At 45.4% G+C, this 14974-nt stretch overlaps 1 protein-coding gene across 1 annotated transcript in view; it reads right to left on the bottom strand.

Annotated features, from left to right (window-relative positions):
- SLC24A3 (solute carrier family 24 member 3) overlaps window positions 1-14974 on the bottom strand; it is a 1490020-nt gene that overhangs the window by 14478 nt on the left and 1460568 nt on the right. Inside the window, exon 16 of the mRNA XM_078648964.1 lies at window positions 11062-11127. Coding sequence (XP_078505090.1) covers window positions 11062-11127 — 66 coding nt within the window. The remainder of the gene's footprint in view (window positions 1-11061; window positions 11128-14974) is intronic.

The raw sequence follows: 14974 nt of genomic DNA, 5'->3' as shown, positions 1-14974 counted from the left end.
CCCATGTCTGCTGGCGGACTGGGCGCGCCTGACTTACAAGCTGTACGCACCATGCGCTCAGGCTAGTTTCCTGCATTTCTGGATCCACCCTTCTCCCTACCAGCCTCACATTGCCGTTGAGAGGGATTTGGCTTCTCCCTGGCCTCTGTCCATGGCTCTGTTTGCGCCCGCAGTGCGCCCTGGAGCTGAGGTTGACACGGTCGCAACGCTCTGATGGGCCTGGTCTGGCCTGCGCCGGCTGTCTGACGTCCCCTTGCTCTCTGCTAAATCCGTGCCCATAACAAACAACCTGGATTTTCCCTCCCTCCATCCCTCCAGTATGTCCAGGAGTACGGCACGCTTGGGTCTTGCGACAGTAGCGGACCTCTATCCGGAGAACACCTTTTTTACGCTTCCTGATGCATCGGGGCCACGGGACACGCTCCTGTTCTACCAGCTTCGTGCCACGTGTCGGAAGTTACACTCCACCTTCCCTCAACCCCCAGCCAATATGCCCGCTCTGGATCTCATTTATACCTCCTCGTCCCCACACAAATTAGTTACTAAACTTTATGCTCTTACCCTGGTGTCCATTCCCATCACCTCTGATCGTGCTCGGGAGGCATGGGGATCCAAGATCTCGCCAGCTGACTGGCTTTATTGTTGTAATCAAACGAGGAAACTGTCACCGAATTACCGGCTTCGCTTTATCCATTTTAAGTACCTGCATAGGTTCTACCGTACCCGGTGCAACTCCATAGGCTTTGGTTCATTCCCGGAGACAACAGCATGCGCTGTGCGGCTCATGCGGTGGACTTCGCACATCTGGCTTGGCTTTGTACGAAGGTCTCGGAGTTCTGGAGGGCAGTTTGATCTGCTATTTCTGACATCACTGGTGTGACGGTGCAGCCCGATCCACCTCTGTGCCTCCTAGGATTTGTTGAGTTCTGTCCTGACGCCTCCCGCCGCTTGATTGCGATGCTGCTGGTCCTTGCTAGGCGTAGGGTGGCTATGTGCTGCAGTCGCAAGCCGGCTCCCAAGGTTGAAAGTTGGCTCGAAGATGCCTCCCGGTGCCAGACTCTCCTGTTGGAGTTCTGGGATTTAATGCCTGCTAGGTCCCGTCCTGTTGATATTTGGGGCCCTCTGATTACCTACCTCCTTTCCCGCTCTCATTCTGGTGGCGCTGCCCCTTCCACGCTCCCCGCCGGCCCTGAACCTGCGGTGGCCGCCGGTGTTGGCCAGTGACTGCATCACCCCCCTGTAGTGGGCGCCTCCGCCCCCTGCTCTCTGGCCCTTCGATAGCCAATAACGCTTGATCTGTATTTTTCCCAGTGGGAGGGATCTTGTTGCGTTGGAGCTGTGATATTCTTTTCATGTTTATCCACTGTGTTGACAATTGACGTATCATGAAGTGTATGTTCTGCTTTTTATTTTGTGTATTGAACTGTGCTCTTGCAAGCTGTACTGTGTCTGCCTTGATCTTTCTCAATAAAGGTTTTTTAAAACAAAAAGAAATGAGTCAGGATCCAGGGTATTAAGAGGTGTGACACAATAAAAGCAGAGGATTATTGTGGCAACAGGATTACACTTATTGATAGATTAATAGGGTCTGAATAGATTTAGAGGTCTTGTCTATTAATGTGAAGTGCTTCATTTGTGGCAGTGGTTGAATGCCATGGGCACAGGTGCTCATGATTGGGGACCAGGTCTTGTTTTTCATCATAGAAAGTCATGCCATGCTGCTTGACTAAGGGCCTGATTACAGGTGTGGTGGTATGGGAGCAGGTGCCACACCACCACCCTGCTCACAAACCACCAAACTCAGCAGACGACTGCCCCCTAGATCATGGATCCCAGGTGGTTGTGGCGGTCCAATAGTGGTCCGACCGCCAAACACGTAGTAGGGCGGTTGCGCGCACATTCACTGTGGGATGGACCGCCAAACTCAGAATTAGGCCCTAAGAGACTCTTTAACACCTGCTCATTCTGTTAAATACTTTAATGTTCCATGAATTTCATAAGGGGAAACTGCTCATTTCAGAGTGGATATGACAGAGGACTTGAGTCTGCTGATACTATGGGTAAGGCTGACAATAAGAAGAGGAATATATATGATTATACTGCCTTTCAAGGAGGTACCCTAGACAACAGCCTGCAGAAAATATGGCTGAGTGACAAAACCTTTCAGCAGCTCTTCTGGTCACTTAGCACTCCACATAATATGCTAATCTGCTGGGAGAAAAGAATTATGTGAAAACTACTCTAAGTCAAAATGTAGACACAGTTGGAGTTAATCTGGATCTGATACAAAAACATTTGGACCTCGTGACAGGAGAGTCAACAAAATAGAGAGCTGAATGAGTAGAAAGTTACCTTTATTCTATAAAGTGGAGGATCCCGACACTCCTTCATGACCTCAAGGCTTCCTATGCTACACTTGAGAACTGAGATGGGATTGCCAGCAACAACAACATTTGACTGCTTGGCATGCCAGAGAAGGTTGAATCAGGATGTATGGAGCCATTTATGGAAGAGCTGACTCAAAAGATACACACTGTGGCTATGCTAATGGATTATTTCTTGGTAGAAAAAGCTCACACGTCACTGGTCCCAAACAGGAGCCTGGAGATAATCCCAGATCCCAAATGGCAAAAATCCTGAACTGTAGGTTTTAAGACTCCATTCTGAGGGCTACTATAAGGTGAGTGCCTACCCTGACTTTACAGTTGTGGTTCAGTGGGTTCACAGATATTTTGGCCCTGTTAAACTGGTGATCTGGTGTACCATGTTGCACTCAACCTAGCTTAAGAAAGTAGTGCAGGACAGAGATCACTTTTTCTCTGAGGCAGTTGCAGCACTTAGATTTGTTGAAAAACTGATCTGGTAATCATAAGACTTATCTATCCTGCAATACGTTGCTCTATTAAGTTAAATCTGATTTACTGCCATGGTTGGAATTAATTGCCCTTCAGCTGTGGGAGCAGGACGGGTGCTTTATTGAACTGTGTGTATTTTTGTTTTTTCAACTAAACTTAGTGTTGTTGGTGATGCCCCCCATGGTAGACCATGCTGATCACCTGTGCATTTCTATTGTGCACCATGAGACAAGTGTAATGATCCACCTTTCCTGTTAGAGGAGGCCGTAGCGGCTGGTGGATGGTTATGTTGGTGGTGAGAGGAGGTTAGTGGAGCTGGGGGAGAGAGGTGATTTCCAGCTCTGCATCACAGCTGTTCTGGGATTGATCTATGTGACAGCCAATGCACAGACAGGACAGTGAGGAGTTGGAGACCATGCCGCAGCGTGGATCACGTCATGAAATGGTCCACAAACCCTTGTTTACCATGGGCTCCTTTATGTGTGTCGTGCTGGATTTGATCTGCCCACACTCTTGGGAGTAGCCGTGTGCTTTATAAGTGCCATGTAAGTGCCAAGTGCCATGTGCCCACAGCTGGTCTAGATGCTTGAAGACTTCAGTGTGGACTGAGGGGAACTGTGATTAGGCCACTGAGGCACATCATGCCCATTGGAACTGCCTATTTGACAGATAGCAAGCTATATTTAGATCAGGCTACATATCAGGCGATTCACGAGGGGCAGCAGGACCGAAGGAATGAACCCCTCACAGTGGATGAGTTCAAAAAGGCCATTTCTAATTAGCCAATGATAATGCTCCAGGCACTGATGGTATCAGTATTGAATTCCATTATGAGTATTCCGATTTGGTGTTGCCACACATGTTGTTAAGTATACAAAAAGGTGATGGATGAAATGCTTGAATTGATCTCAACCTCAGGTTACTCGGGCCACATTCCAATCCATTGTTATATTGCATACCATGTCACCTCAGTTTGGACCCAGCTATGTGAAAAATCAGTCTTGACCCTGCTCTAATTGGAACAATGCAGCCCAAACTGCCAAGCCAGGTCCTCCCTGACCCAGAACACAGGCAACCCAGGACAAGACTGATGTGTATATAGCTTCCCGGGGTGATTGGTTATGTGCTGGAAGGGACAACTTCCTGCACATAAACAATCTTTACAGGCAATTTGCTGTTTCTATGTGTGCTGCAAAATGCAACACACATGGAAAGAGCGAAATATAAGGATAAAAGAAGCATCTCCCCTTATATCGCCTGCTTAAGACTAGTTCTTCCCTGGCAATTTCTTTGGCGCTGCCTCATACCTTGTAAATATGGGGCAGTGTCAAAAAACAATGGATGTTGCGGCAGAACGCCCACTGCAACACCGATTGCACGCACCTTTCACGGTAAGTGTAAGGTGAATAGGAGTATTAGTTTTAAGGCGGCGTTAAGTCACAATAAGTGGCTTAATGCTGCCTTGTAAATAAGGCGAAGGATTTCACGCCACCAGAACATCTGAAAAAGTGACGTTTTGGTGGCGTTAATTCCTTGTAAATATGCCCCATTGTTTTATCCTTTCTTCCCGCTTTGTATGATCCTCTTTGTGCTGTGAAGGGTGCAATACATGGAAGATTCCCATTTTGGGAGACACAGGGCTAACTGAAGTTTGGTGGGCGCCACTGGAGGGAGAGCCAGGTGTACACTTCAAAGGGTGCTCTTTGATTCAGAGAAAGATGATTAGGAAGGAGCATTGCACATCTCAAGAAGGAGATGGGGCCGAGAAGAGAATCATAAAGGCTAGGGCTGAGGCCCTGGGATAACCATACAAGACACATATCACAGTAGCTGGCATTTAGGTGTAAACCTCTAGTCACTCCCATGGCCTGTGTTGTGGGGTTATCAGATTTGGAGTTCTTCTTGTTGTGACAGACTGCTTCCAAGAGGAAGAGTGCACAGGTCAGAGGGGAGGGCACTTCAAAAGGAAGTAGACCCCAAAATAAACTTCAAAGACTGAGACTCTAAATTACATTTGGTGACTGGAAATGGACTAAAATAATGGGAGTTCGAGGCCCTGAAAATTGTCAACTGTCAAGCAGCCAGTTGGGATGTACGAGGAAGAGAAGCTCTCCAAGACTTAAGTTTGTAACTAGGAACAGGGGCCAATGCTGCCAGTGTCCCAGCTCGTCAGGGGACATCACCCATGGACTTGAGCCTCTATGCTTGCCCAGATTTGAATGCTCTGTGAGGAAGAGGAGTGCGCTGGATGGAGCAAGGTCCAGTGAGGATCCAGCTGATTGGATCCATGTTGTGAGGTGTGAGAAAGCGACTACTGCACTAATTGGGACTTGGCCCATGTGCAGAGAAAGGTTAGTGACCCCTGTATGCCAGAGGAAGGTCGCTATTAAGAGAGCCATGACTGTTGCTGCACCCATCAGGTCTTCGGACATGTGTGGGTTGTAAGTTGGCAACCTCGTAAGTCAGGTGGGGCCACTGTGAAGACAGCTGACAGTTCGATCGGACCATCGCCTGTGTGCGAAGCTAAGTTGGCAACCCCAAATGCCAGGTGGAGCTGCCATGAAGATTGGGCTCAATGGGCCGTAGCCTGCATATAGAGTGGAAATTGTGACCCCATCTGCTCGAGACGGGTGTGGGGGGTATGAGGGGAGGGCACTGGGATCATGCAAGTAGTGTTAGGAGTGTTGTCCAGTCGAGACTGTCGTCAAGAGAAGAAGGTCGCCATATTGATGTGAGCAGGAACAAGTCCCTTCCAACTGCGGACTGAGGACCAGCACCAGGATTGCCAGAATGCCACCTCCACCTCTGGGGAGGATCACAAGATACTTACCAGAATTGGAGGAGCATCAAACATCCCCTTAGCCACTGCCTCCACAGGACAGGTACTTAAGGACACCCTACCACTGCCTCTCTTGGGCCGCGTGCAAGGTACTTACTGGAAACAGCTGCAGAGCTTTCAGTGCCCAATTTGGGGAGCGCTCTGACACTCTTTACACTCAGATTCTGCTGGGGCTGGGAAGACTGATTTACAGGACAGACAGCCCCGGGGAAACTTGCCTGCCATATAGTGCTTTAGCCACTACCACTAGCAAAAGAGGAGTGGGACTCAGGGACCTGCTTATAAAAAACTAGAACTGTGACCTCAGGGGACTGTGTGTATTGTTTGTGAATGTCATAATTTACTTTGTGTTCGTATATAATACTCCTTTTTTCATAAAAGCAAGTATCTGACTGGGCAACCATTTATTGCTGCTACTGAAAGCATTTTGGAGCCTGTGTTCACCCCCACCCCCTTCCCCCCATGTCTACCTACCCCGCAAAGCCTTGGAATGCTCAACCAGTGCTACTACTGAGAGTCAAGTGCTAAAAGGGTACTAGGCCAAATATCCATAGTAGGATTGTCCCCAGTGCTTCAGGAGTTAAAGCCTCAGCTCCCCTTGTTCTTTGTGTGACATGTGTATTTTTCACAATCCCTATGTCTTCAGTAATGTAACATTGATGGTGGCAGCACCCCCACTCTGAAAATTGTTCCAGCACCACTGTATGGTTGTGGAAGAAAGGGGAAATCGACACTGAGCATCTTTGGTATTTCACAAATCTGAAATTCGGCAGTGCCAATACTGTGCACCTTCACAAAACTTTGGGGACCTGCCCTTATTTTTTTCGAATTCAAATAGATTCCTGTGCAAAAAACAGGGAAATGCGTAAAATACTTCTGAATTTTAAGTATCATTCTTGGTGGTTGTGCATCAGTATGGGCTAAGAGGTGGAGGTTCATAGTTGTTCTGAAATTGTCAGATTTCACCATAAACTGTTTCTATTTTGTCATCAGATCATTAGCTCTTACAATTGGAGTCACTAGTTTTACATAAGATTTTTTTTAAATTTCTATTTATAGATGAAACATGCCCTTATATTGGTTAATACTAATGTTATGTTAATATTTATTTGTAGAACGTACTATCACCCATAAGGATGTCTTGATGCCATGGAGCACTGATTATATGATTTCAGGGGTGTAGGCCTGATCAGGTTAATCTTTGAAAACATACATTTTAAAGGAGAATGGCCAAATTTCCCTCTTTTTAACTTTTTTTAACTAGGCAAAAGTGTCTTAGAACTTTGAAGTAGTGGAATATAGTTTCAAAGTTGATCCCCTACATCACAGAAAGTTCTAAAATATATAGTATTGTAAGGAAAAGGAAGGACATTTAAAAAAATCAATTAGAGGCTGAAAGCAAAGAGCATTTTGAAATGTATTTCAAGTACTGTTCCTTCAGGAAACCAGGACCAAAATTATAAATAGCTTGATCAACAACACTAAAGCCCATGAAACGAACATACTTTGCCACTGGTGACCAGTAAAAGGATGGCAAGTGAGAAGACACACAATCAATATTTATGAGTCCAGAAGTACTCTAGCAACCAAAGTCTGGAAGTACTACAATGTTTGAATCCCAAAGGCTTCAAGGCCAAGGGATGATCGTTAACTGAAGTCAAGCCAGGAAGTTACAATAGCATTTGTGACAGCTATGAGGGAATAATAATAATGGCTGGAACCTTTACTGACCAAAGTGGATGAAAGAGTACATGAGACTTCTGTCACATTGGATCTCAGTGAAAGATCATTTTCAATCAGGGTGCCAGAATTTCTTAAACCGACTTATGTGATTGTGACAGGTATAAGCAATGCAGTCTGTGAATAAGAAACCCATACACCAGACCATGAAGACATATCACAAACCAAATAGAACAAACAATAAAACAATAATTCAAATCTAGGAACAAAGGTGATGGGAATGAATTTGATGGGAATGCATTTGGGACTTCAAAGGGAAATCAAGCCTCAGGCTTGTGCAAGATGTTTTTGCGCTGAGTGCTGCAGAGGGAAAGAAATAAGTTCTGGTTTGCTGAATATGTCGCGACTACATCCATCTATCCCCCGACACTCCTACCTCATCACTATGATTAGCTAGGGTAACACCAGAAGAGCTTAAGGATCATGTAATGTAATGACTTCTCCTGTAACCACCGCACTGCTAACCCATCTCTCGCTCGCAGCAATGAGTATAAGTAGCCCTGCGTACATTTAAGTTGGGTGTATACTGCTGACCATAAAACAAGACATTTTCCCCTCAGGACGTAAAGTGTGTAACGTTGATTACTACTCCGTTTTCTACTTTGCAGAGGATCCACTTCAGCAGGTACATGAACACAGTGGCCAGAGAGTTGGCTGAATAATGTCTCTATCTGGTGATGATGTGTGGAATGGAAAGGTGCTTGACTACATCTTCTCTTGTGCAGTTGATGTGCTGGGCTCTTGCTCCTTGCCGGGCTATGGCAGAGTTATATTAGCAGTAGTGCTTGCTCCTTGCCTCTCAGCTTCTGGGCTTTCTCACTTTTAAGCCATATCCTCATCACACTTCCCACCCTGTTCTCTTTCCCATTACTACTATTATAAACACTATCTCCTATCATGCAACTCCACCCTATTCCTTTGCTTCACACTGACTAACATCCCTCCTCTAACTATCTTCTTTCTCTTCTTCATCAGATACACTTAATTGCTCTTTAATTCCCTGGCTCTCCCTGATCTGTGCCATTCGTTTCACATCTTCTTGGTGGTAGCCTGTCCCATATCCTTCATGCCTCACTATCCCTGTCCTAGCATTCCCACTGCATTCTCTATCATATCTCCTGTTCTTCCATTTTCTATTTCACACTACTTCGATCAGGCCTTCTGCTAATGCTTCCATGTGCCTGCCCTTCCATTCTTTGTTCTGTTTCCTTCCTTAATTCATTATGTTGGTCTTCCTCTTCATTATCACCATTCTCTTTCCATGGCAGAGAGATGGTTTCTCTTTACACTGTCGTAAACACTCCACATGTCTTAGTAGAAAGTGCTGGGCTGTGCAGTTGGATCATGGCTACGTCCAGTAACTCCAGGCAAAAACTGTCTAATCACCACATTGCTTAAAAATTTCCATTTGGCTCATAGTAAAACCACTGGATTGATAAATACATGGGTTCTTGACTTTTCCTTCAAACAACCTACACACTGCAGCTCTTTCTTTCTTAATATTGTTGCAAGTCCCCCATACACTCTTGAGGGTAGATCTGGGGCATTCATGGGCTCTCGCAAAATAAGATGCTTGGGTAAAAAAATGGTGTTGTCCACTATGCCCACTGAGGCATTACCAAACCCAAATCACCCCCTGCTAGCCGAACAGAGTAAAATATGTCTCATGGATCAGCGTCACAAGGTAACCCAAGCCTGACTTGAGCTCCACAGAGAAGTAATGGAGCAATACGGAAGGTTGCACATTGCCTCTTTCAGGCTAAGTATTTAAAATCAAAATATTTATGTAACGCAAATCCTTTCTGCCACTCAAGTATCGAACTTCTGATATTGCTTAGCATTGTAACTATGCAAAATGAAGCATGACACACACTCTGGGGCATATTTACAAAGGATTAACGCCACCGAAATGTCACTTTTTATAAGGTTCCGGTGGCACTATACCCAGCACCATAGCTACATAGTGGTCTTTAGCCATCTTTCGTGGCTTAATGCCGTGGTTTATAAATATGGTACCTATTCATGCAGGTATCTGCATGAAAGGGGAATGCAATGGGTGCTGTTGTGGTCGTACCACCACAGCACCCATTGCTTGTTGATGCTGATCCAGATTTACAAGGAGGTGTAAATCTGTGGCATCCCCAAAAACTAATGCCATGCAACAGCAGGCGTAAGAATGGCACAACGAAGAGAAATACTTTTATTTCTCCTCGTTTTTGAATTTTCTATGTGTGCTGCACATAAACAGTTATTGAATAATGTTGATTTGCTACTTCTAATGTGTGCTGCATTCTGCAGCACACATAAAAGTAACAAATCACCATTATTGATTGTTTATGTGCAGGAAGGGGCCCCTTCCTGCACATAAACAATCTTTCCCTGCAACACAGGCATTCTTGCACTATGACACAAGTGTGTCTGCGTTGGTGCTAGGCAGCTATTTTTAGCGCCAGCACGAGGGAAAACAGAGGGGCCCACGGTATTGTTGTAAATATGGCGCATCCATGCATTTTGGAAATGGCGGAGCGTGGTGCTGTAAAATTTGCTGCATTTCCAGGTAAATTCGCCCCTCTGTCTTTCCTCCTCCTTTCCTCTCCTCTTCACAACAGTAGAAGCAACCTACAAATATCCAGAAGTGCTATACAGTCAGCAAAATCTGCTGACATGATGGCTGCAGAAGTGAGCCCATTGTGCGAGGGGTGCATTCACTTTTTTCCTTTCCCGCCAACAGTTAAGCTGGTGCAATCGCATCTCACTGCGTAGCCCGTCACATGCTCTGTATAAAACACTTTGCCACAATACTGATCAAAACGTGCAACAGCATCAAATTAAATCATGCTAATAAAAATGGATTCATATTGGTGCACATAATGTAGACTTGGAGGTAAGGTTGAAAAATGGAGTCTATCAGCCTGATTCATGTAGCCAATAGCGCTCGCAAAAGGGCCAGATTCTGAGAATCTGGCCCTTTGCGAGTGCGATTTTTGCATTTGGTATTCATGATCCCAAATGCAAAAATCGCTATTTAAGAATTAGCAAATATGCGAGGAATAGCATTTAAGGAATCTCTATTAGAGATTCCTCAAATGCTATTCATGACACATCAAGAAATTGCGATTTAGCACTTTTGGGGCCGCTATTTACCGAGAGGTCAGACCTCTCGGTAAATAGCAAAAACTCAGAGAAATGCTTTTAAAAGCATTTTTCTAAGTTGCATGTTGCACACACACATGTCCTTTGGACATGTGTGTTCGCAACACCTGTTCAAATGTGCTTTTTGGGGTGCTACAGGGTGTCCTTTGGACACCCCTGGCACCCTTAAAATCGCTATCTTATTTGCGAGTAGCAAATTGCTACTCGCAATTAAGGGATACTCCCCATTCATTCCTATGGGCCTCTTGGCCCATAGGAATGAATGGGGAGTTTTTGCGAGTAGCAAATTGCTACTCGCAAATAAAGAACATGTAGGAATCGCTATTTAATTAGCAATTCCTACATGAATGCCGTTTTGCGTGTCCTCAATAGCGAGTCGCTATGATTCGCTATTAGGGCCACGCAAAACGGCCTGTACATGAATCAGGCTGTATGACTTTTGTTCAAAACAAAAAAATATGTTTTTATACATACCGTGACAAAAACTGACGCCAACAGCAAGCCAACAGAATATATTAGGCCTCGGCTGTTTAACTGAATCTGGGGATAAAAAACACATATATATATATTAACCTCTTGTAAAAAGATTTATAGAAAACAATTATTATATAACATTTCAGTGCCACGTTTTCATTACAAACTAATATCAAATGAAGCAAATTGCAACCAACGTTACACACTTTGCATCCTTAATGCCTAAATTGTCAATAACATTTAGGTGAATATGCTTCTTTAGCTCTGATGAATAATCACTTGAATGGAACTAACATTAGCTCCTCGTAAGTCTTTCTTGCCACCTGAGTTACACAGTGATCTTCAGCTCCACAACAGAACCTTCCAAGCAATTTTACGCACCAGGCCTCCTATTCCTACCCAACATGGCATCAACTTCACCGTTGACCCAGTACAAGAGGAGGCACGACTCACCCCACTTCCTGTACAACTACCAAGCCCAGCAAGCAGCCACATGAAGTCGATAGTCAAACAGGGAGGGAGGAATGGGAACTCATGTGGCGAGGAAGACTATACTCGGTGTAATGAACCTTGCAGGTAAGTAACCGGGGCATTACCAAGTGGATGAAAAACTGCCCTTTGTTGATTCCTGCCACAAAGAGTTTTGTAGGACGGATGCAAAATATGACTCTTTTTTGCCTTCTCTGTAACCCTCTCTCCTACCTCTCATAGGCAGCAGAGTCACTAATAACTAATTTAATATTGTAAATCAGAAGCACAGCAACAAAATTTGCGACACTGCGTTGTACAAGGGGAAAAACAAAAGTTAGAGCCATATCTACTAAGATTGGCTTGCTGTTTCTATCTTCCACTGTGCTTTCACACAAACAGGCTGCCTTGTGTCTCGTACAGCCTCACACCATGGTATAAGGGTGAGCGGCACTTTCTAGCACAGTGATACTCAAAGCACGACCCGGGGCAGCTTGCAGCAATCTTGATATTCACATGCAGCCCCTTGGACAACAGCAGCACTGGCCCGCTCTTTTCTAGACTCAAAGACTAACATTGAGAAACATGTTAAATAAAGGGCAGTCTTTTATTTACATGTTAACTAAAGTAAAAGAAGGAAAGTTAATAAGGTGTCCTGCACCCCACTCAACTTTAGGAACACCTTCATTTTTAAAGACATCTTGCAACTAACGTGTGAAAATATGATAATGTCTCTTCAAAATTCATGAAGTGTTTTTCTTTTACATTCAGAAACGTTTCACTGTAGCAGATCAGATTCAGTGCATTGAGAAGTATCTTTTTTGTAAAAGTGTTTGTGTTACAGTCATGCTTTCCCCTTACTCTGGCAACAATGCAAATAATATACCAAGAGGCAAGTCAGTTGTTATGTGGCTTGTGTTTCTATTATTCATGGACAACATTATAGTTTATGAAATAAAATACAAGGCAAGGGGCCAGATGTATCAAGCATTTTTCCGGTCACGAATTGAGCCATTTGCAACCGGAAAAAAATTCTTTTTGTATGTATCATTCCCAAAGTGCGCTTCGATAACGTGTTACTGAATCGCAGTTTCGAATTGCGAATGCATACCGATTTGGTATTAGGAAGGGCGTGCCAATGTCCCCCCCTTCCTAATACCAAATTGCAGTGATATGTAAGAATGTTTAGCGACCGAAATGCGGTTGGTAAACATTTGCATACCACTGTGAATGTAACCCATTGTGAATATTCATAAAACATTTGTAAGAGCAGTCAGTAGTCCCACAGACGACTGCCTTATCTTAAAAAATGAAAAGAAAACTTTTCATTTTTCTTTTTTAAATGCATACCATTTTTCTGTTAGGAAAATAAGCTGCATTTAAAACAAGCATTAGAAATGCAATAGGTCTCGGATTTTTTTGAGTTAGAGCTAAAGGAATTGTAATTGGCAATATCTTTTAGCCATGTGTTATGGAGTGTATGCATGTGGTGTGTAGTGGAAATATGTGTGTTGGATTGGAATAGTAGGAATGGTGGCATGCTGCGCTTTAGATGAATATGTTTAAAAGTAAAGGGCACCATATTGCAATTGCTACAATAGTTAATTGTGGATGCGTTAACAATTGATGTGTGCACCGATGGGTGGTGGTGTGTGTGCCTGTAGAAATTGTCCACTGTTGGCTGGTGGTGTGTGTGCTTGTTAAAAGCGTGTACAGATGGCTGGTGGTGTGTGTGCTTGGTGAAAGGGTGCACTGACAGCTGGTGGCGAGTGCGCCTAGTGAAAGCATGCACTGACGGCTGGTGTTGTGTGTGACTGGTGAAAGTGTGCACTGACGGCTGGTGGTGGTGTGTGTGTGTGTGTTTGGTGAAAGCATGCACTGACATTTGGTGTTGTGTGCGTGGTGGAAGCCTGCACTGACGCCTGGTGGTGTTTGTGCTTGATGAAAGCGTACATTGATGGCTGGTGGTGTTTGCGCATGGTGAAAGCGTGCACTGACGGCTGGTGGTGTGTGGTTGTGTGTGTGGTTGTGTGTGTAGTGGTGAGTGTGTGGTGGTGAATCTGTGGGGGTGAGTGTGTGGGGGTGAGTGTGTGGTGGTGAGTGTGCGGTGGTGAGTGTGTGGTGGTGAGTGGTGATGAGTGTGTGGTGGTGAGAGGCTGGTGTGTGTGTGGTGTGTGTGAGTGTGGTATGTGTGTGTGGTGTATGTGTGTGTGGTGTGGTGTTTTGTGTGTGGTCTTATGTATGTGTGTGGTGGACTTAGTTTGAGTGTTCGTCTCCTGTACACTCACACAGTGCCCCTACACACTCATACACTGCTCTCCCTGCACCCTCACACTGTTCACGCTGCATAGTCACACACTGTTCATCCTGCACACTCACACACTGTGCACCCTGCACACTTACACACTGTTCACCCTGTACACTCACACACTGTTTACCTTGCACACTCACACACTGCAGTCACTGTCACTCTGCAGTCACTGTTACTCTGCAGTCACACTCACTCTGCAGTCACTCTGCAGTCACGCTCACGCTGCAGTCACTCTGCAGTCATACTCACTCTGCAGTCATTCTGCACTCGCACTCACTCTGCACTCACTCTGTACCTGCACTCACTCTGCACTCACTCTGCACCTGCACTCACTCTACACACACTCTCCAATCACACTCACTCTGCAGTCACTCTGCAGTCACTCTGCAGTCACACTCACGCTGCAGTCACTCTGCAGTCATTCTGCACTTGCACTCACTCTGCACTCACTCTGCACCTGCACTCACTTTGCACTCACTCTGCACCTGCACTCACTCTACACGCACTCTGCACTGACACTCATTTTGCACTCACTCTGCACTTACACTCACTCTGCACTCACTCTGCACCTGCACTCACTGTGCACTGACTCGGCACTTGCACTCACTCTGCACTCACTCTGCACTCACTCTGCACTCACTCTGTACTCTGCACTCACTCTTTCTGCACTCACTCTCTGTGCACTCTGCACATGCCCTCACTCTGCACTCACTCACTGTGCACCTGCACTCACCCTGCACTCACTCTGCAACTGCACTCACTCTGCCCCTGTACTCACTCTGCACTCACTCTGCACTCAGCACTCTGCACTCACTCTGCACTCACTGTCACTCTGCACTCATTTTGCACACACTCTGCACTCACTCACTCTAACTCTGCAGTCATTCTGCAATCACTCTGCACTCTGCACTCACTCACTCTCACTCTGCAGTCATTCTACTTTCACTCTGCACTTATTCTGCACTCACTTCTGTCATTCTGCACTCACTCACACTCTGCACTCACTCTCACTCTTCACTCACTCTCACTCTGCACTTACTCTCACTCTACACTCACTCTCACTCTGCACTTACTCTCACTCTGCATTCACTCTCATTCAGCACTCACTTTGCACTCACACTGCACTCACTCTCA

Source organism: Lissotriton helveticus, chromosome 6 (assembly GCF_964261635.1).
Source record: "Lissotriton helveticus chromosome 6, aLisHel1.1, whole genome shotgun sequence".
NCBI lineage: Eukaryota > Metazoa > Chordata > Amphibia > Caudata > Salamandridae > Lissotriton > Lissotriton helveticus.
The sequence above is the reverse complement of the archived record's forward strand: the minus strand, read 5'-3'. Positions and strand labels throughout refer to the sequence as shown.